This window comes from Haliotis rufescens, unplaced genomic scaffold (genome assembly GCF_023055435.1).
Source record: "Haliotis rufescens isolate VD_foot unplaced genomic scaffold, xgHalRufe1.0.p SCAF_6, whole genome shotgun sequence".
NCBI classification, from domain to species: domain Eukaryota; kingdom Metazoa; phylum Mollusca; class Gastropoda; order Lepetellida; family Haliotidae; genus Haliotis; species Haliotis rufescens.
This window is the reverse complement of record NW_025964334.1, coordinates 33,928,912-33,949,424: the sequence shown is the minus strand read 5'-3', so window position 1 is coordinate 33,949,424 and position 20,513 is coordinate 33,928,912. Positions and strand designations below refer to the sequence as shown.

Sequence of the window (20,513 nt, the reverse complement as noted above, 5' to 3'; positions counted from 1 at the left end):
GCGACGTTAAGCCCCATTTCACCTCACCTTCATCTTGGAGCCCTTGGTTGTTCCCTGCAGTCATTTCATTGGTTGGTCAAAATTCGCGAAAGGTCGTTCTGACGTGACCTGTAATTGGATGTCCTCAGATCTTTGTCTAGCGGTAACGAGAACTAAAATCTGATTTGAATGAGATTGCTGCAGCTACACTTATGACCTCCTGGTATGTTTTTAGACGGAAGACCTCAAGGAAGATATCGTCACTCAAGAGGGACCTTGACGCCAGAGCTCGGAGTGAGGCCTTCAGGTATGTCAGGATACAGTATTTCCCTGAAGCAATCACATCAAAATCAGATCTCTACCGCCTGTGCAGTGCATCTCTCTTTCTCCATAGGCTTCTCGTGTTACGCATTAAGAGTAGTGTCTGTATGTCTGATCTACAAAAACGAACAGTTCCAAATGGAACATAATAAAGGCTGCACTAATGTATTATTGTGGATATTTTGTACACATATTCGTATTAAAAGCCATGTCATCTCCATCGAAAAGGTTGTTCTATGAAGGAATTATTTTTTTTATTATTTTTTTTTAAAGATCAAAATTTCTGAATAGAAATAATAAAAAGATCGGAGCCAAATCATATTTAAAAGATGTTATCTTGTTACCACAAGAACTCACGCTTCATTAGATTGTCCTATGGAGGGGTATGAAGTTTTTGAGATGGCCCTAGAAATACTTGCATTGGGCTAGAATAGGTCTCTGTACCTTATACATGTAAACTGGGTATTGGGTGGCCAGTACAGTGACCAATTGCGTGTCAAGGTCATCTGATGAAGAAAAAATCAACAGGTTGCCTGGAGAGAAAGTTATAGACCCATGTGTTAGAATTGCTTCCAAGAAACCTAGGCTTGCCGTACGAGGCGGCTTGGTTGATTGTGTGTCATGGTGGCCCGGCAATGAGGGTAGTTGCTCATTATATCAATCACTGGATTGTCTGGTTCATTTTGGATTACATACAGGCCACCATCATAAAGCTGAAATATTGCCGACTGCAGTGTTAAACTAAAAAGAGACAAAACAGTTATTGCATAAGCTGATGCTGGTTTCAGACAAGCGTTCCGGCTGCCCGACGGGGAGAAGTTGGATGGGGACGAGGAGTGTACGCTGTGGACGCCTTACAACAAGCAGCATGTGTGGGGCCGGGTGTACCTCAGCAACAACTACCTGTGTTTTGCTAGTCGGGTTGGTATCCCAGTAAGTTGCCCAGTTACCTCCCTTGGCTTTGGTGCTTCGCCTATGCTTTTCTTCAAAACCCATTATGTCACAAAAATAATGAATCTCATTGATCTAAACTGTATTTTTTGTAACTACATGAGTAAAAATATTTATTTCTGATACCATGATAAATAAAACATTAGATCTTCTCTCCCATTTGCCATACGATTTTGTCCCCAAATCACTATGTGTGATCCCATCTGTCACTGCCATGTGATTCACATCTGTCATAAGTTATGCCTAAAAAAAAGATGTAGGATGTAAAATTCCACCTGCCTGTATTTTGACTACTAAGTTTAAAAGAGTAAATCAAATGTGGCCTTATTTACGTTTCCTCTAAAAATTGTGGTTTTAAGCAAACAGAAAAAAGAAATTGCAATCTACCTCCCTGTGTTCTTATTTTTCAAGTTGTTTCACATGTGGAAATGCTTTAAACTCGAGTGTGTCATTTTCCATTCGGGAATGGCTTTCAAATTGGGCACATTTATGAAAAATGGTTTAATGTTTTAAATGGATGAGTCTTAAGCTGACAACTGATGGCCAGTTATGTGTGATGGAAGTGCATGACAAATCTGAACTTTGTTGATGCAGGTGTTGGTGCAGCTCCTCTCTTCCTTCATCATCCTTGAAAACAATAGTTAGTCTGACGTACTGACACTTTGAACAAACTCTATATATGTGACTGCCGCCATGGTCTAGTGGATAGAGCGTCAGCCCATATAATGAAGGTCAGGAGTTCGATCCACGGTCGCGACATACCAGAAAACGTAGAAAGATGGTACTTGTTGTTACCTTGCCTGGTGTTTGGCCTTTAAGGGACTTGTCGGCTTTAAGTCAGCATACTGTGTCTGATTAGGGTTTTCATGTTAACTGCGTCATGGTATCTCAGTGGGCTAGCTCTATGAATCTGGCATTAGTCTTGTTAGTCTGCATTAGTCTGGACCAGTACAAGCAGTAGCCACAAATTTGTTGAGTTGTCTCCTTGCATTTGTTATTACATGAGAGTGTTGTGGTGTTGCTTGTTCCTTGTTCTGACACATAGACACACCTTTCAGGTACGCGACCTTGTGACTGTCATAATCCCTCTCCGTGACATCCTGGTGGTGGAGAAGGTAGATAACTCCGTGTCGGGGAACCTGATACAGAAAGCACTGCATATAACGACGAAAGGCAAGGTGAGTAGGCGTGGGAAAGGATATCCTGTACTGCCCCTCTGGGGGAATTCTGAGGCAGAATCAAGGGGCACCTGTGGCCCAGTTGTCTAAGATGCTGCAAATTTGCTGTGCAGGGTTACATCCCTTGGGTGTGCTAGGATCATAAGATCATGAGTTCTAATCTCAGATCGCCATGTAGCTGGAAAATTGCTGAGTTAAGTTTTAACAAACAAAAGAGGCTGAGGTTATTTCATACTGTTTGTGGCAAAACAGGCTATAATGAGGATTGGGTGAACACAATGGGAAACATTGATTGTGTTATATCTTGATGATGTTGATTGTGTTATACCCTGATGATGTTGACTGTGTTATACCCTGATGATGTTGATTGTGTTATATCCTGATGATGTTGATTGTGTTATACCCTGATGATGTTGATTGTGTTGTATCCTGATGATGTTGATTGTGTTATACCCTGATGATGTTGATTGTGTTATACCCTGATGATGTTGATTGTGTTGTATCCTGATGATGTTGATTGTGTTATACCCTGATGATGTTGATTGTGTTATACCCTGATGATGTTGATTGTGTTATACCCTGATGATGTTGATTGTGTTATATCCTGATGATACTGATCAAATGTTTCTGACAATTGCGTAAAACTACATTCACTCACCATGCTCAACCACTTTTGTGATGTCTCAAGGTTAAAAGTTGTCCCCGGTATGATGATTGTGAGATTAATGAAAACTTGAAAATGTTGTTACCTCTTCTTTCAGCTCAATTTCACGTTTGCACAGTTTGATGACAGAAACTTCATCCTGGAGAAGATATCCGACTTCCTCTCAAAGCAGTCAATTAACAGAAGGTATGGCTGAAAATGTAAAATGTATCCGACAATATACCAAAGTGCTACTGCCTTACCCTGGCTATGGTTATTATTATTTTTAATATATATAATTCTTGCAAATACCTCACCTCTATTACATCGGTGCCATAAATTCCTGTTTATGCTGAGAACCACACTATAAACTTTTATAAATTTTCAACAGACGTCCTCTTCACTGCCAACATATCTATAGTTGTGAGGGAAACCCTATCCCTTGCACAAAATTTAGAACATATTGTGCCTGGTAAAATAATAGTTTCAGACACTGTTATTTCTGATCATTGCAACAAAATTCTTATCCGTTATATCATTGGGTATGTTTTAACATAATCACCAGTAGATTGGGAGAAAACATGTGTACAGCTGATTGCTATTTCCGACTTTGTTTATGAGAAAATACACACAGTAAACCCTGTGTATAAAACAATGCCTAGCATAACAAGAAATACAATTGAAATGATAAATCGCTATGTCTAGTGATGTTTAATCGCAAATTTCACATTTTCATTGATAGTTTGTCATCGCTTATGTGTTCACCTGCAGCGATACGATGTTGGGATCTTGTTTTTAACTGACAAAAAAATAGTTAGGTGAAAGTGTACTTACTATGGAGTCATTTGTCTGGTCCAAAATCTGGCTCATCTACAGTCATATATGATACATTATGGTAAAAACTTTAAATATTTTTTGTCGACATCAAACTTTTGAAATGCACCTAACACTTAGTGTCCAGTCACTCACTCACCCCATCTGATTGTGTGGCCCTCTGTTTGACAGCAAGAGGAGGACTGTCAGCACATCGTCTGAGGGGAAAGGAAGCATCAGTGGTAAGAAGACATTTGATTTACAGTAAACTACAGTTATAACAAACTGAAAGGGACCACTTATTTTAGTTCGTTATTACTGAAGTTCGTTATGCACATATGCACAGCATATATACAGCAAATGGACGAGACTAAAAAAAAACAGTTCGTTTTATCCGTTAGTTCGTTATAAGCATGTTCGTTATAAACGTAGTTTACTGTAATTCCACATTTATCAAATTACTGGTCCTGTGATCATAAACCTCTCTTCCATGCTTCACAAGCTTGTAGTGAGGGAGTGATTTGGGTTTTACGTCGCTTTTAACAGTATTCCAGTTATATCACGACGTGTCAGTTTAATGTGGGAGGAAGGCCCGAAGTGATGCAGGTCTCAGACGTTTAACACTCCTTGAAACCCACGAGCATGGGTATGGTGCACCGTGCTGACAAACCTAGAAACATCATCGGGGTGAACCGGGATACGAACCCACAATCATAGGTTTCCCAAGTGATGCAACTCTGCACAGCCTTAGACAACTGGGCCACCCGTGCCCCTTCACAAGCTTGTATACACTCATCCATAGTGTATTCAAACCTTTGAAGTATGGATGACCAAAAGAAAAGATCAACTAAATGTTGTTATCATCAGATTCCTGATAGTACAGGTGACGGTTCTGACACTGTAATGTCTATAAGAAGTGTTGTTGCAATCTCATTAAATTCATGTCCGACACTATGACCATCTGTGTAAAGATCTGACCCCCGACCATATTATTGTCCATATATTATTTTGAAGTAGATATTTAATGAAACCTTTTGTTTTTGAGAGCCATGACCTCTAAAGTTAATCAAGGTGGCATAAAATTAAAGCCAAACCGTTTTTGAAATCTGATATCTGATTTGGGGCTCAAGAAGCCCCACTCACATCCTTCATATGATTGTATGGGAAAAGTTTGCCCAGCGATCACCAGCGTTCAACTAGGGCTGGGACGGATAACTTGGCTACGCGGGTCGAGTGGGTCCTGAGTAGGACCCGGGTACAGACAGGACTACCCAGACCCATGGTTAGACACGTGATATATTGTTTAATAACAAAAATGATCTAGAACTCGATGGTTACACTACAAGTCACTAATGTTCACATTTCTTTCTGACTAAGCACACATTACTTATGACTTTTAAATTTTTCAATAAAGATAAAACTTCTGTCAACTCTAGTTCATGCATGACCAGATATTTTAATTCATATGTGTACATCTAAATCGTTTTTCCAGGGCTACGGTCAAACTATTCGCTATCAGACATTTTGTACCCATCTCTTAAGAACCTACAGCAGGTACCCCGGTTGGGTCGGGTAACAGGGGGTCGGGTACTTGGGTAGTAAATTTGGACTCGTCCCAGTCCAAGATGAGACTCCAATGGAGGGGTTTTCAGATCTTCACACAAAATCGGATCAGATTCTTATGAGATTGTCTCAGCTATTTGAACAAATTCAGAGCAATGACAATGCTATTTCAGAGATAACAATCATTATGATTATGAGTACAATATTTTCAACCTGTTCCCATCAATACGATTAAGGGAAATATATTAATGAATAAATTTTCCAGACTAAAACAGCAACATTGCCAGTAATTTTGATTGATTATTAACTTACAACTTCTTTGTCACATATCCACTTGTTTGAGTTAAGATGACAAAATGATGTGCAAAAGATTATTTATTTTCATCCAAACCATACAGTTAATTCAGCTAATAAAGATCAGAGTTCTAGATAAGCTATTGAGTATTTTACCCATCTGTTTGATTTTGATTGAATTGAATTTTGCTTTTGGCTCTTACACAATCGGTTTATCTAACTGTTGTAATATATTAGATTTTATGGCTTTTGGTGCATATTTGATACGTCATGATTTGATTTGTCTGCATATTGCAGTATATTCATGCTTATTTTTCATGAGTGAGTGAGTGAGTTGGGTTTAATGCCGCTTTTAACAGTATTCCAATTATATCACGGCGTGTCAGCTTAATGTGGGAGGAAAGCCTGAAGTGATGCAGGTCTCAGACGTTTACCACTTCGGTGAAATCCACGAGCACGGGTAAGGTGCTGACAAACCTAGAAGCATAATCGGGGTGAACCGGGTTTCGAACCCACAATCATAGGTTTCTGGCGTGCCCAAGGGACGCAACTCTGCACAGCGAATTGTGGCGCCCTAGACGTGGGGCCACCCGTGCCCCCTATTTTTCATGAATCATAGCTTATCTGGAGCTCTGAATGATCACTAATTATTTTTTATAAAATTACCAATTTAGGCAGTTATTCCAGATATTCCTAATAGGTTGTGGTTTGCATCGCTGCTGTTTGACCATGTGTCCTTGGTCTGTAATGTGTGTCTAAATACCTGTTCCAGAGGAGCCTGATGAGGAACAGTTTCAGCCGGCCCTCATCAGTCTGTTCTGCCGCCGCGACTCGGATGAGCTGTCTTCCAGAGAAACCGTCAAACAACACTTGTGGGACGTATACTTCTCTGAATATGGCAGGTGGGTTGAGACGTCAATGTCAAGGTTAAGGTCAAGGTCAAGGTCAAGGTCAATGTGGACCGTATGCCAGAATGCTATTTTACTCTGCTTCAAGTAGATTTTAGATAGTTGTAGTACTAAGACTGCCATAAGACCCTTATTTTCAAATTGATTTATGACCAGAGATAAATCTAGGTCACAAGATCTCTGGATTCGCACAATATCATTGCACGATTCTGCTAAAGTATTTCTCTTGGAGATTATTCACTCACAAATATGAGCTGTCATGCATTTTGGTTGTGTTATGGATGACCAGTTGTCATTGGATGCAATCTCCAAGGATACTTATAATAGTCAAGAAGGAAATAACATGTACACTGCTCTCATGTTAGATGGAGGAACATCGTGTATGCCAAACCTGTGACATATTGATGATGAGAATGAGTGGTCCTGTTGTCTAAGGTACTGCAATTTATTGTGCAGAGTTGCATCCCTTATCTTTGCCAGGATCTTATGATGGCATTCCCCAGGTTATGATTCACAACTATTGTGCCCAATCATATACTTCCTGGGTGCATCACAAACACATGTTACCCATGAAGATGCGGGGTAGAATAGGTAGGTCTTCAGCAACCCACGGTTGCCATAAAAGGCGACTATGCTTGTCGTAAGAGGTGACTAATTGGATCAGGTGGTCAGGCTTGCTGACTTGGTTGATGCATGTCATCGTATCCCAATTGCATGGATCGATGCTCATGATGTCAGTCACTATAAAAGTCAGTCACTGCTTGTTGTAAGAGGCGACTAATAGGATCAGGTTGTTAGGCTCGCTGACTTGGTTGATGCATGTCATCATATTCCAATTGCATGGATCGATGCTCATGATGTCAAGCACTGGATTGTCTGGTCCAGACTTGATTATTTACAGACCGCCGTCATGAAGTTGGAATATTGCTGAGTGCAGCATCAAACAACAAACAAACAAACACATGTTTGATTCTGTCTGTTATTCCCTACCCCAGGGGCATGTGTTCGTACCGCACCCATCGCACCCTGGAGCTCATCCTGAAGGGCATCCCTGACAAGTACCGGGGGGAGACGTGGATGATCTTTTCTGGTGCCCTGAATGAGGTGAGACAGCCACCTTGTGTAGCGGATAGAGAGTCTGCCCTGAGAGAGGAAGGCTGGTCGTTCGATCCCCAGCTGCATCCCACCAAAATATGTTAAAAGATACTACTTGTTGTTACTCTGCCTTGCGCTCGGCTTTAAGGGGGATAAAACAAGGACTGTTTGGCTCGGAGTCAGTACACTGTGTCGGAGTAGGCTATCCATTGCAGCATGGTATCTCAGTGGCCTATCACTCTAAAAGTGGCATTAGTGTGAACTTGTACATGCAGCCACACACAAGGGCATGCCCAGCGCTCTATTAGTGCGATAATCTTAAACATTAAACTCCATATCACCTCTAGTAGATTCAAATCTGTGCACATGTTTGGGAGATAATCGTTATATTTTTGCAGATTTTATTGAATAATGTCTGTGCATTGAAAAAACAGTGACACTCACAAATCTGAAAAAAACCCATAAGGTTTATTGACATTGTAAATATATACAGTTGTGATACCTGCACAAAGTCATGCTAGAATGCTATGATGTCATCCATATCTATCCAATGCAACATGTTTTGAAACGGTTGTATTGTTGCCATGCCAAATGTTTCATTTCTCGACCCGTGAAGATCCGGGGAAGAATAGGCCTTCAGCAACCCATGCTTGCCATAACCGGTGACTATGCTTGTCATAAGAGGCAACTAAAGGGATCATGTCATCCCTTTAGCATGTCATCGTATATCAATTGCGTGGATCTTTGCTCATGATATCAATCACCGTATTGTCTGGTCCAGACTCAATTATTTACAGACCGCCGTCATATAGCTGGAATATTGCTGAGTGCACTGTTAAAAAAAAATCAAATCAAAATCAAATGTTTCATTTCACAATTTCTGATGTGATACCAGTCAGTGATAGAGAAATGTTTTTGTATTTAAGATGAACACGAACCCCGGCTACTATGCAAATATTGTGAACCAAAGTAAAGGGAAGTCCACCATTGCCACTGAGGAGATTGAAAGAGACTTACACAGGTACAGTTCTCCACAGATTGTTCCCATGTACAAACCAAACACTGTCCAAATCTAGGCACTAGCTGAGAGTTTTGAATAAAAACGAAGGACCTGCAATCGCATAATACTGTGAAATCTTGTCAACTCAAAGTCTTGTTAAGCATGAAAATGTAGATAATTTATATAAAAAGGCAGATGCAGACAAAACACTGACATGCAGACACAATCTCAAATAAATATGATGTTTGACTCGGGACACGATACTTCTCTGTGTCAGGTTTGACCTCTGCATGGGAGGACTTTTCGGGTGAACTCTGAACGTACTTTCACTGCCCAGCCTACATTAAGGATGTGTGGATGTTTCAAAAACGATTCGGCTTCAACGTTGTGTCACTTTGATTTGCAAATGTTGATATTTAACAAAAGAAAACCCACAGAGAACACAAACATTTCCTCTTGTAAAGTCTTTTGCGTTCAGAGGCCGTGGCTCTCAAAACCAACTGTGAACTTTGTCTGACAATCTGAAGGAAGGATGCATGGTTTTTGAGACAATCAGATGTCAGCTTTCTAAACTGATTTCACTCCATCTCAGTTGGGATATTTTAATTTTAACGAAAGAATGCCCACACAGAAATATTTCTTCTATGGTGGTCCGTTTTGAGTGTAGATGACATGGCACTCAGGAAGTGACAGGGTGTATAAAAAATTTGCAGCAATATCATTATCCAACCTTTTTTATTTCCATTCAGAACTGTCCGTTTGTTTTTAAGCTACAAAAATCACATTTGCTTCTCAGAAGTCTTGATGATGATTGGTTGATTAGCAACCTCCTATGGATTGGTTTCAGATATTCCTGCAGAGAGCTATCATATATCCAAGTATAATATCAGATTTGTTTTTAGATTGATGTAGAAAGGGATTCTGTGTGAATATACATAATCTGAAAGGGAGACTATGCTCCATGGTCAGGTATCCATGATCAGGTCTAGACACTGGTCAGTGCCATGTGTGGAACAAAGACATTGTCTTTGAATAATATAGATTTACCAATAATTGATGGACATTGTAAACTTGAATTACATTCATCCAACTTGCTGGGACTGCCTGACCTGAGCTTTGCTTCATTGTCTGTACATCACCCTGATGTTTTGTTGCCCAGATCATTGCCGGAACACCCAGCCTTCCAGACTGACCTGGGCATCGGGGCGCTGCGGAGGGTGCTGACGTCCTACGCCTGGAGGAACCCCAACATAGGTGAGACTGTACTCTTCGAGCCTCATCAGAAACCAGCAGTGTCTGAAATAGTTGCCTGCCTGCTATCCTGTGGCTGGTAACAAATCTGTTGGATACGGGATATTTGTTCCCACCTACCTGAAAATGCCAGCCCATATTATTGTATATATTTTCACAGTCAGTGCAGATTTACTATATTTTCTGCAAATTTCTATATAATTTCATTCCATGTTAACATTGCATGGTTATCAGTTTCTGTGTTTATGAACTTTAAAGTGTGTCTGATTGGTTCATCTGGGGAAGCGGACCAATCATAGTAGAGGTTACAACCAATGACGTCCCTCTGACAAAATGGCAATACGGAAGTCACTGTACAGTATTTTTAGTTTTGAAGCATGTTATTGCTCGGCCCCTGGTTTAGGCTATATATTCATGATTTATGATGTAACAGTCAAACATATGTAAGTTTTGAGAAATGCGAGCCTGTAACTTTCAAGATGATCCAGTTACATTATGAGTAATCAGCCTGCCTAGCTTGTGGGGAGTAAAAAGTATTTCAGACACTGGAAACTATCACATATGAGATACAAACACGACAGAACAGTGAGTGATTGAGTGACTTGGGATTATGCCCCTTCAAACAATATTTCTGCACACCTTTGTTTCTGCTTCACTGAGGGACCTGGGTTAGAATCTAGCACTCTATTTCTTGTCATGAGAACGCCGAAGACCCGGGTTCGATTCCCGACATGGGTACAATGTGTGAAGCCCATTTCTGGTGTCCCCCGCCGTGATATTGCTGGAATATTGCTAAAAGCGGCGTAAAACCATACTCACTCACTCACTCTTGTCATGAGATGTGATTAGATTGGATCTGGGGGTCAGGCTTGGATGATGGCAAGATGCTCAGAATATCAACCACTGGGTTGTCTGTCCCAGACCCAATAACAATCTCATTTAAAACAGATCTCACTTTTTGCTACCGCTAAACAAAGATCTGAGGACATTACAGATCACGTCAGAGCGACCTTTTGCGAACTTTGACTGAGCAATAAACATGATAAAATGACTTACAAGAAGTTGGCATTTGTCATTCAGAAAGCAGTTTTCTCGAGCTTCACAGCACTAGTTTCAAAATGGTGACTTCCATTCCAGACTATGCTTTAAAAATATGGACTCAAAATTTAAAAACTTAACAAAAGAAAATTTCTTAAATGTTTATTGGATAGCTGAGATTGTATGGCAGTACTTCCTATCCTAATGAGACATAGATAATAATTTTTATGGAATCTGTCGTACAGCATGGAAATGTCATTCGAAATACCCCGTTTTAACCATTAGCATCATTAGAAAACACATTCCGACGGTCACTTTCCCGATCTAGTAAGCAACGCTCTGATTGGTTGGATGAAAGGTCGTTCTGACGTGATTGGATGTCCTCAGATCTTTGTTTAGCGGTAGCGAGAACTATAAGATGTGGTTTTAATTAGATTGGACCGAATAATTACAAGCTGGCGTAATATAGTTTAAATATGGGTGATCTATAGCATGAAGGTGTGTTTCAGGTTACTGTCAAGCTATGAACATCGTGACCAGCGTGCTGCTGCTGTACACAAGTGAGGAGGAGGCGTTCTGGCTGCTGACGGCCATCTGTGAGAGACTTCTTCCAGACTACTACAACACTAAGGTGGTCGGGGCGCTCATTGATCAAGGTACTACTAGTAATGGCCAGAAACACACTCATCTCTTGTAGTACTCAATTGCAGACTTGCAGATATGACTTAGGGTTTGTGGAGATGGGAATGTTGTGTTGACTGCTTCAGGGGTGTTCGAGAAGGTGATCCGTGACTATATTCTGAGTCTGTTTCAGGGGTGTTCGAGAAGGTGATCCGTGACTATATTCTGAGTCTGTTTCAGGGGTGTTCGAGAAGGTGATCCGTGACTATATTCTGAGTCTGTTTCAGGGGTGTTCGAGAAGGTGATCCGGGACTATATTCTGAGTCTGTTTCAGGGGTGTTCGAGGAGCTGATCCAGGACTAGATTCTGAGTCTGTTTCAGGGGTGTTCGAGGAGCTGATCCAGGACTATATTCTGAGTCTGTTTCAGGGGTGTTCGAGGAGCTGATCCGGGACTACATCCCGAGTCTGTACCAGAAGCTGGACACCCTGGGGCTGCTGTCGATGATCTCCCTGTCCTGGTTCCTCACCATTTTCCTCAGGTCAGCTACTGGTGACCATAATGGCCAACTAAGTAATAAAAAATACATATCCTTTTGGCCTATCATAATGGTATGTGTTTGCTTCAAATTTGGGATTGATGTAAATGATAATTACATTAAGTAATACGTTACCACTGTTATACCGAGGCTGTTGTCTCCCACAACTGCTGCTATAGCGAAATCTACCACAGAGATCTCAATTACCTCATGCAGCACGTGCGTAGCCACCTAGCTGCCATGTGACACCCTTCACTCTTGTCTCCTTCGTCTGCTTAGCAAGACGTGTTTTCTCCTGCTGAAGCGTTCCTTGAAGATTTGGTGATATTTATTATAGTTTATTCTCTAATAAACTGTGCTTTTATGGGTCGTTGCGGTAGCTACGTTTGGTTATAATTTTCCCGCCAAACGGAAAATTTTTCCCGCCCTTTTTTCTATATACTTGCGGGGTTCGCGTATGCACGTTGTGTTTTACGTTTCCCCTGTTCTTGTATGTTTTGGGGGTTAACATAACTTATTTCTTTAATAAAAGTTATATGTGTATGTTATATGTTCACATTGCTCGTTTATTTTCTTGTGAAAATGTTCGTTTGTGAATCATTGTGGTGGGTGCGTTGTAACCATGTTTTGTTCTTTGTTTATAGCAAACAATCAATGTCTGACATGGATATGTCCCCAGTATCCACCCCCTCTACCCCTGCTCCTCGGAGTTGTGGGGTGTGCAGAAAGTTTTTGTCGTCCCGGGATCCCCACGATCGTTGCCCGCGGTGCAGGGTTCCTTGCGGGGACACCCGGTGCATCCTGTGCGAAGGTCTGGGGCCTGCGGAGTTTGAGCGGTACCGGCTGTACGTACAGTCCGTCTCCACCCCTGTGGTGGCCGGTTCGTCCGGTCGGGGTCCCCGTGCGGGTACCACCTCCTCGGCTGCGGCGGATCCCCTTGCGGCCCTCGGGCTGTCTGGGGATGCCGTCGCCGCATTGTTGTCGAAACTTGTGGACTCCAAGCTGGCGGCCTTATCGCAAGATAGGCCGCTGGCTGTTCCGTCCCCGGCCTCTTCGGTGGCCGCGGGGTCCACCGGTAAAGCGGCGGATCTCTTGGCGGCCTGTGTGCTGTCCGGGGATTCCGTCGCTGCATTACTTGCATAACTTGTGGACTCCAAGCTGGCGGCCTTATCTCAGGATAGGCCGCTGGCTGTTCCGTCCCCGGCCACTTCGGTGGCCGCGGGGTCGGACGCGGGGTCCACCGGTACGGCGGCGGCTCCCGTGGTCACCGGTCCTTCCCCCGAACCGTTGCTCCCGCTATCGGTTTAGGACCGCGTGGCCATGGTTTATGACCTCTTTGAGGACATGCCCCGGCCGGTACCGCGGGGAATCCACGACTGTGGGTTCCTCCGAGGTATACGATGAGTCTTCCGACACGGCTGCGCGGTTTCAAGCCTTCCTTGGAGAACGACTTCGCGGCGGCCTCCGGTCGGGGTCTCCCGTTGCCTCCGACGTCGTGGAGAAAGGGTTTATTCCCGGTACATGACCTTGCCTTTCCCGAGGCTGGTCCTACCGCGGAGGCCAATGTTGAGCGGTTGGGTGTCCGTGCCCCACCGGCTGCTACGGTAACGCAAGCTACCTTGCACCAGCTGGACGCCCTCGCTCGGCACTCCATGTCTCACGGAGACACTTACTTGGCTGCAGCGGCCCGTCTGGTCGTAGGTTCTCCCACGGACCGTGACCAGCGCATTTACAATTGCCTGCTCAGTTTAAATGCTTCCCTGGAGTACGTTGCCGAGGACTCTCGGCACACACTTGCTCTTGTTGGGTCCCTGCATAGGCGCCTGGGTGCTGCTCCTAACCGGAGCGCGCCCCAGGCTGCTGCGGCATGTAGGTCTAAGGGGTCGGGTTCTTCTTCCTCTGGGAAGTAGCCCCGCCCTGAGGGCTCCGGTATGGGCAATCAGCTGCCCTTTCGCGGGAAGACGGGGAACTGGGGAAGCCCAAGTCGTCGACGGACGGCAAGGGCCCCTCCAGGTGACTCTCATTGGAGGGGTTCGTATGCCGACAGCGCCAACTTCGGTTGGCCCTTAGGCGAACCCGAGTCACTTGGCCCTGGACAGTTGCGCCTGCCGCAACCTGTCAGGGCCCCCTCTCCTTCCCCAGTGGGAGCCAGACTCCAGACTTACTGGGAGAATTGGGAACAAGTGTTCGACGACCCGTGGGTGGTCAACACGATTCGGTACGGCTATCGGCTTGATCTCAAAGCGAATCCGCCGCTCACCGTTGCCCCGTTGGCAGGTTTCGATTCGGAAACCGATCTTCCCATCCTCGCCGATGCCATCGGCAGGTTGGTGGAGAAGGGGCAGTACGGGAGTTAGCTCTACCAGAAATAACACCGGGGTTTTACTCCAGGATATTTCTCGTTCCCAAGTAGGACAGTGCCGAACTCAGAATGATTCACACGTCCGCTCCCTGGCTGTTCACCCGGTTAACCACCCCCATAGTGGGGTTCCTCCACAGGAGGGGTGTCCGGTACTTCGCGTACCTGGACGACTCGCTAGTAGCAAATCGAATGACGGACACCCTGTCACGCCATCTCGATTTCGCACGTCGGCTCTTGGAGCAATTTGGGTGGATTATCAATCTCACCAAGAGCGAGTTAACCCCTTCTCAGAACTTGCTGTTCATCGGAGGTCGGTTCAACACGGTGTCCCATCGTCTCTTTGTCCCCCCAGACCGGTGGCACAAAATTCAGGCGATGATTGCCAAAGTCTTAGCGGTGCAACAGACTGTTCACTTTTGGTCACAGCTGTTAGGGCTACTTGTATCAGCCCAGGACTGCACCGCACGGGGTCGTCTCCAACTCCGCCCGCTGCAACGGTTTTTAATCCAGTTGTTAGCAACGGAGGTGAACAGTGCGACCGTCGCCCTCCCAGATCGGCTCCGACCGCATCTGGAGTGGTGGACGGTCCCTTACATTGTCTTATCAGGAGTCTTTATGCGGCCCTACCGGGCCACGTTGACCCTGTATACAGACGCCTCCCTAGTGGGCTGGGGCGCCCATCTAAAGGGGGAGGTGAGCTCGGGGCTGTGGTGCGTAGACGAACTAGGTCTTCACATCACTTGTCTCGAGTTCAAGGCAGTGATCAACGCAGTCAATCACTGGAAGCATCGTCTCGTCGACGCCCGGCTCATGCTGGCGACCGACAACACGACGGTAGTGTCCTATGTGAACAAACTGGGGGGAACCCACAGTCACTCGCTACTCGATCTCACGTTCGAGTTTTACGCTCTGGTGGACAGTGTCCCGTGCCAGATACGCGCCCGTCACATCCCAGGTGTGGGAACGTACTGGCCGATGCTCTATCGAGGCCTCAGGATCCGAGCCCCACAGAGTGGATGCTGAACCCAGTAGTGTTTCAGTGGCTGTGCGAACGTTTGGGTCGTCCGATGGTCGACCTGTTCGCAACGCGGTTCAACAATCAACTCCCGTTGTTTGTATCACCAGTCCCGGACCCGAGGGCCATCGATCACGATGCTCTCGCGTTAGACTGGACGGGCTTGATCGCTTATGCTTACCCGCCGACAGCGTTGATACCACACATTCTAAGCCGGCTCCGAGGAGTTCGCTGTCGAATGTTACTGATCGCGCCCATGTGGCCGAACAGATCGTGGTACCCCGACTTGCTGACCCAGGTCACGCAGTCGCCACTCCCACTGCCTGTGAGACCGGATCTCTTGATCCACCCTCACACCCGTCAGCTTCATCCAAACGCAGGGCAGTTCAATCTGCACGCGTGGATGTTGTCACCGAGCGTCTGAGGAGTAAAGGTTTTTCTCGCCGGGCGTCTCGGGCATACGTTAGTATGCATCGTGATTCTACCCAGAAGGTGTATAATGCACGTTGGGTTATTTTCACGAAGTGGTGTTGTAAACATCACATTCATTCGCCAGATAAGGTATCTGTGCAGGATATTGCTCGTTTCATGTCTCACTTGCGAGAGACCCGGAAACTCTCCGGGGGTTCCATTGCCAACTATGTCTCGTCCGTTGCTACGGTACGGGACGTTGCTATGGGTACCAGTCTCTCCAAAGAGCCGGTGATACGGGGTATTATCAAGGGTTTCAAACAGCACGATCTTAAGAAGGGCCGCCTTCGGGCACCGGCCTGGGATCTTTCCCTAGTGTTGCAATCACTTACGGAAGCTCCGTATGAACCCTTGCACAGTGCTTCGTTCCGGCATGTGACTTGGAAAACAGCATTTCTCCTCTCCTTTGCCACGGCGGCACGTGTATCCGAAATTCATGCACTCGATGTCGCCAAGGTACGATTCGATAGGGGTGACGAAGGAGCGGTCCGCCTGGGCCTGCTCATGGGCTTCGTCGCCAAGAATCAGAGAGTCGGGCAAACGGAGAGAGGTTTCACTGTAAGATCACTCAAAGAAATCTTACATCCTGCTGATACTGAGGACAGAGCGCTGTGTCCGGTTAGGGCCCTTAAGTATTATCTTAAGGCTTCGAATGAACGTAGACAAGGGCGTGACCGTCTGTTCATATCGTGTAACCCTAATCGCACGGTTGACATAACTCGCAACTAGATTGCGTTGTGGCTTCGTTCTGTCATCAATCTGGCATACCGGTCTCGGGGGTTACCGGTAGCGGGGTCAAACCCGCACGAGATCAGGGCGCTAGCGGCAACATTTGCCCTACACTCGAATATCTCTGTTCGCAGAATATTACGAGGTTGTTACTGGCGTTCTGACTCGGTTTTTGCCAATCATTACCTCAAACAGGTCGCTGATGCCGTCGTGGAGAGTGTGCACCGTCTTGGCCCGCGGATCGCGGCGCAAGCGGGCACCTAAGGGGTGTGCCCAGCGCAATTCCGAACTCCTCAGGCGTCTGACCTTGCACGGTGGTCAATCTGGGTCGACTCAAATGTTCCCACTGCCGTGGGTACAGGAGTTGGGGTCCCGCAAACCAGCGCACTCACACCACAGGTGAGGGCGGCTTTTTGTGTGCTTTGTCCTTATTTGTATTTTGACAATTATGTCTTTAATTGTCTGTCGTGTATCCCAACCTTGTGATGCATGCTTACAAATACTGGAATTAGGTCACGCGCCTAATGCATACTTTAAGTAGGCTTGCTCTGGGATATACGGTCTGAATGAAATTAATTTCCCTCTTTTCGACTGTTTAACCTGATCTAAGATTTAGCTCACACGGATACTGTGTTCTCATCCGCTGCGGCGATGAAATACCTATCCAGTGGGGCCGTTTGGAGTCACCAATCGTTTTGGCAATGACGATTGAGCCTTACGGTATGCGCTTGACAGTGCTTTGGTATTCCTATAGGGTAACGCCTAGCTAGGTGCATGCGCATCGAGTGCTTCCGCCTTGGTGTTTACTTCCGCTGGTCGGAAGGAACGCTAGCAGTCAGGATTCGGGTTGTAGGTGCTCCCCACCGCCTACTGTGGTAGTCAGCCTCGGTATAACAGTGGTAACGTATTACTTAATGTAATTTGTAGAATTTTCCTATTCGGAATATTCTATAAGTAATACGTTACCACTGGGCTGCTGCCCGCCCGTCCGTCCCCCGAGCACTTGCTCTCGCAAGAGACAAGAGTGAAGGGTGTCACATGGCAGCTAGGTGGCTACGCACGTGCTGCATGAGGTAATTGAGATCTCTGTGGTAGATTTCGCTATAGCAGCAGTTGTGGGAGACAACAGCCTCGGTATAACAGTGGTAACGTATTACTTATAGAATATTCCGAATAGGAAAATTCTACAACTTTTCAAGAAAAAGGTATTCATACTCATATGAAAATCTGCAAAACACTCTCCCTTTCATTTTACAGTAGATATTCCTGGACACCCTCACACGCAACCATTCAACCACACCCACACCCACACCCACACCCACACCCTCTAACCACCCCCCCACACAACCACTCACCCCCCCACACACCCACACAGGCAACCACTTATCCACGCACCCACACACTCATCTTCCTACCCACACACTCACACCCACGAACCCAAATACACACTGCATACTCTAACAACCCAAACAACACTCACTCACTCACTCACTCACTCACTCACTCACTCACTCTTGGGGGAAAGAGTGTTTGATAACTGTAAAATAACCTTCCTTACATACATTTCTTGAGTGTATAATGAGATCATGTTTGTTTTTGCAGTGTGATGCCGTTCAACTGTGCCGTCAACATCTTGGACTGTTTCTTCTTCGATGGCGCCAAGGTAAAACAGCAGCTTTAATACAGGGTTGAGAACTTGGGACTGAAGTTAGTCACTAGATGACAATTTTGGCAAGATTTTAATCACTGCGAGAATCCAGGTTAGAATAGATCCTCAGTACTCTGATGCTTGCAACTAACATCCAAGGGGTGGTAAAACTTGGTGAAAAGGTTAATTGTGTGTCATCATACCCAGATGGAGAAGACTTGGTGACATGGTTAGTTGTGTGTCATCATAGCCTGATGAACCGGACTTGGTGACTTGGTGACATGGTTCATTGTGTGTCATCACAGTCTGAGGAACCAGACTTGGTGACTTGGTGACACGGTTCATTGTGTGTCATCGTAGCCTGATGGATCAGACTTGGTGACATGGTTCATTGTTTGTCATTGTAGCCTGATGAACCGGACTTGGTGACATGGTTCATTGTTTGTCATCGTAGCCTGATGAACCGGACTTGGTGACTTGGTGACATGGTTCATTGTGTGTCATCACAGTCTGAGGAACCAGACTTGGTGAAATGGTTCATTGTTTGTCATCGTAGCCTGATGAACCAGACTTGGTGACATGGTTCATTGTGTGTCATCGTAGCCTGATGGATCAGACTTGGTGACATGGTTCATTGTTTGTCATTGTAGCCTGATGAACCGGACTTGGTGACATGGTTCATTGTGTGTCATCGTAGCCTGATGAACCGGACTTGGTGACTTGGTGACATGGTTCATTGTGTGTCATCACAGTCTGAGGAACCAGACTTGGTGAAATGGTTCATTGTTTGTCATTGTAGCCTGATGAACCAGACTTGGTGACATGGTTTATTGTGTGTCATCGTAGCCTGATGGACCAGACTTGGTGACATGGTTCATTGTGTGTCATCGTAGCCTGATGAACCGGACTTGGTGACTTGGTGACATGGTTCATTGTGTGTCATCACAGTCTGAGGAACCAGACTTGGTGAAATGGTTCATTGTTTGTCATTGTAGCCTGATGAACCAGACTTGGTGACATGGTTTATTGTGTGTCATCGTAGCCTGATGGACCAGACTTGGTGACTTAGTGACATGGTTAGTGTGTCATTACAGTTTGATGAACCAGACTTGGTGACTTAGTGAGGTGAGGTGACATTGGGTTTAACGTCGCGTCCAAGATTATTGCACTTATATAGCGACGTGCATGTACGTGTGTGTGTTTGTGTGGCTGCTTGTACTAGTCCGGACTGATGCCGATTTATAGTGCTAGCCCACTGAGATACCATGCTGCAGTTTAACACGAATACCCCACTCAGACACAGTATACTGACTCCGAGCGGACCATTCCTTGTTTTAGCCCCTTAATGCTGAGCGCCAGACAGGATTACAACAAGTACCATCTTTTAACGTCTTTTTGTATGACGCGGCCGGGGATCGAACCCCGGACCTTCCGCTCTCCGGGCGGACGCTCTACCACTAGACCACGGAGGCGGTTTGGTGACTTAGTGACATGGTTAATTGTGTGTCATCACAGTCTGAGGAACCAGACTTGGTGAAATGGTTCATTGTTTGTCATCGTAGCCTGATGAACCAGACTTGGTGACATGGTTCATTGTGTGTCATCGTAGCCTGATGGATCAGACTTGGTGACATGGTTCATTGTTTGTCATTGTAGCCTGATGAACCGGACTTGGTGACATGGTTCATTGTGTGTCATCACAGTCTGAGGAACCAGACTTGGTGAAATGGTTCATTGTTTGTCATCGTAGCCTGATGAACCAGACTTGGTGACATGGTTTATTGTGTGTCATCGTAGCCTGATGGACCAGACTTGGTGACTTAGTGACATGGTTAGTGTGTCATTACAGTTTGATGAACCAGACTTGGTGACATAGTGAGGTGAGGTGAGGTGAAATTGGGTTTTACGTCGCGTCCAAGATTATTGCACTTATATAGCGACGTGCATGTACGTGTGTGTGTTTGTGTGGCTGCTTGTACTAGTCCGGACTGATGCTGATTTATAGTGCTAGCCCACTGAGATACCATGCTGCAGTTTAACACGAATACCCCACTCAGACACAGTATACTGACTCCGAACGGACCATTCCTTGTTTT

At 45.3% G+C, this 20,513-nt stretch overlaps 1 protein-coding gene across 2 annotated transcripts in view; it reads left to right on the top strand.

The window, feature by feature from the left end:
* The window catches only part of LOC124116033 (TBC1 domain family member 9-like), a 57,509-nt gene that overhangs the window by 24,928 nt on the left and 12,068 nt on the right, over nt 1-20,513 (top strand). Inside the window, exons 11-22 of one of the 2 annotated variants that reach the window (XM_046477243.2) lie at nt 215-286; nt 1,089-1,221; nt 2,310-2,429; nt 3,191-3,279; nt 4,078-4,127; nt 6,515-6,644; nt 7,646-7,754; nt 8,672-8,766; nt 9,905-9,999; nt 11,544-11,690; nt 12,084-12,195; nt 18,372-18,432. In XM_046477243.2, coding sequence (XP_046333199.2) covers nt 215-286; nt 1,089-1,221; nt 2,310-2,429; nt 3,191-3,279; nt 4,078-4,127; nt 6,515-6,644; nt 7,646-7,754; nt 8,672-8,766; nt 9,905-9,999; nt 11,544-11,690; nt 12,084-12,195; nt 18,372-18,432 — 1,213 coding nt within the window. Of the gene's footprint in view, nt 1-214; nt 287-1,088; nt 1,234-2,309; nt 2,430-3,190; nt 3,280-4,077; nt 4,128-6,514; nt 6,645-7,645; nt 7,755-8,671; nt 8,767-9,904; nt 10,000-11,543; nt 11,691-12,083; nt 12,196-18,371; nt 18,433-20,513 lie in introns of both variants that reach the window. The other variant, XM_046477242.2, reaches the window with a different exon arrangement.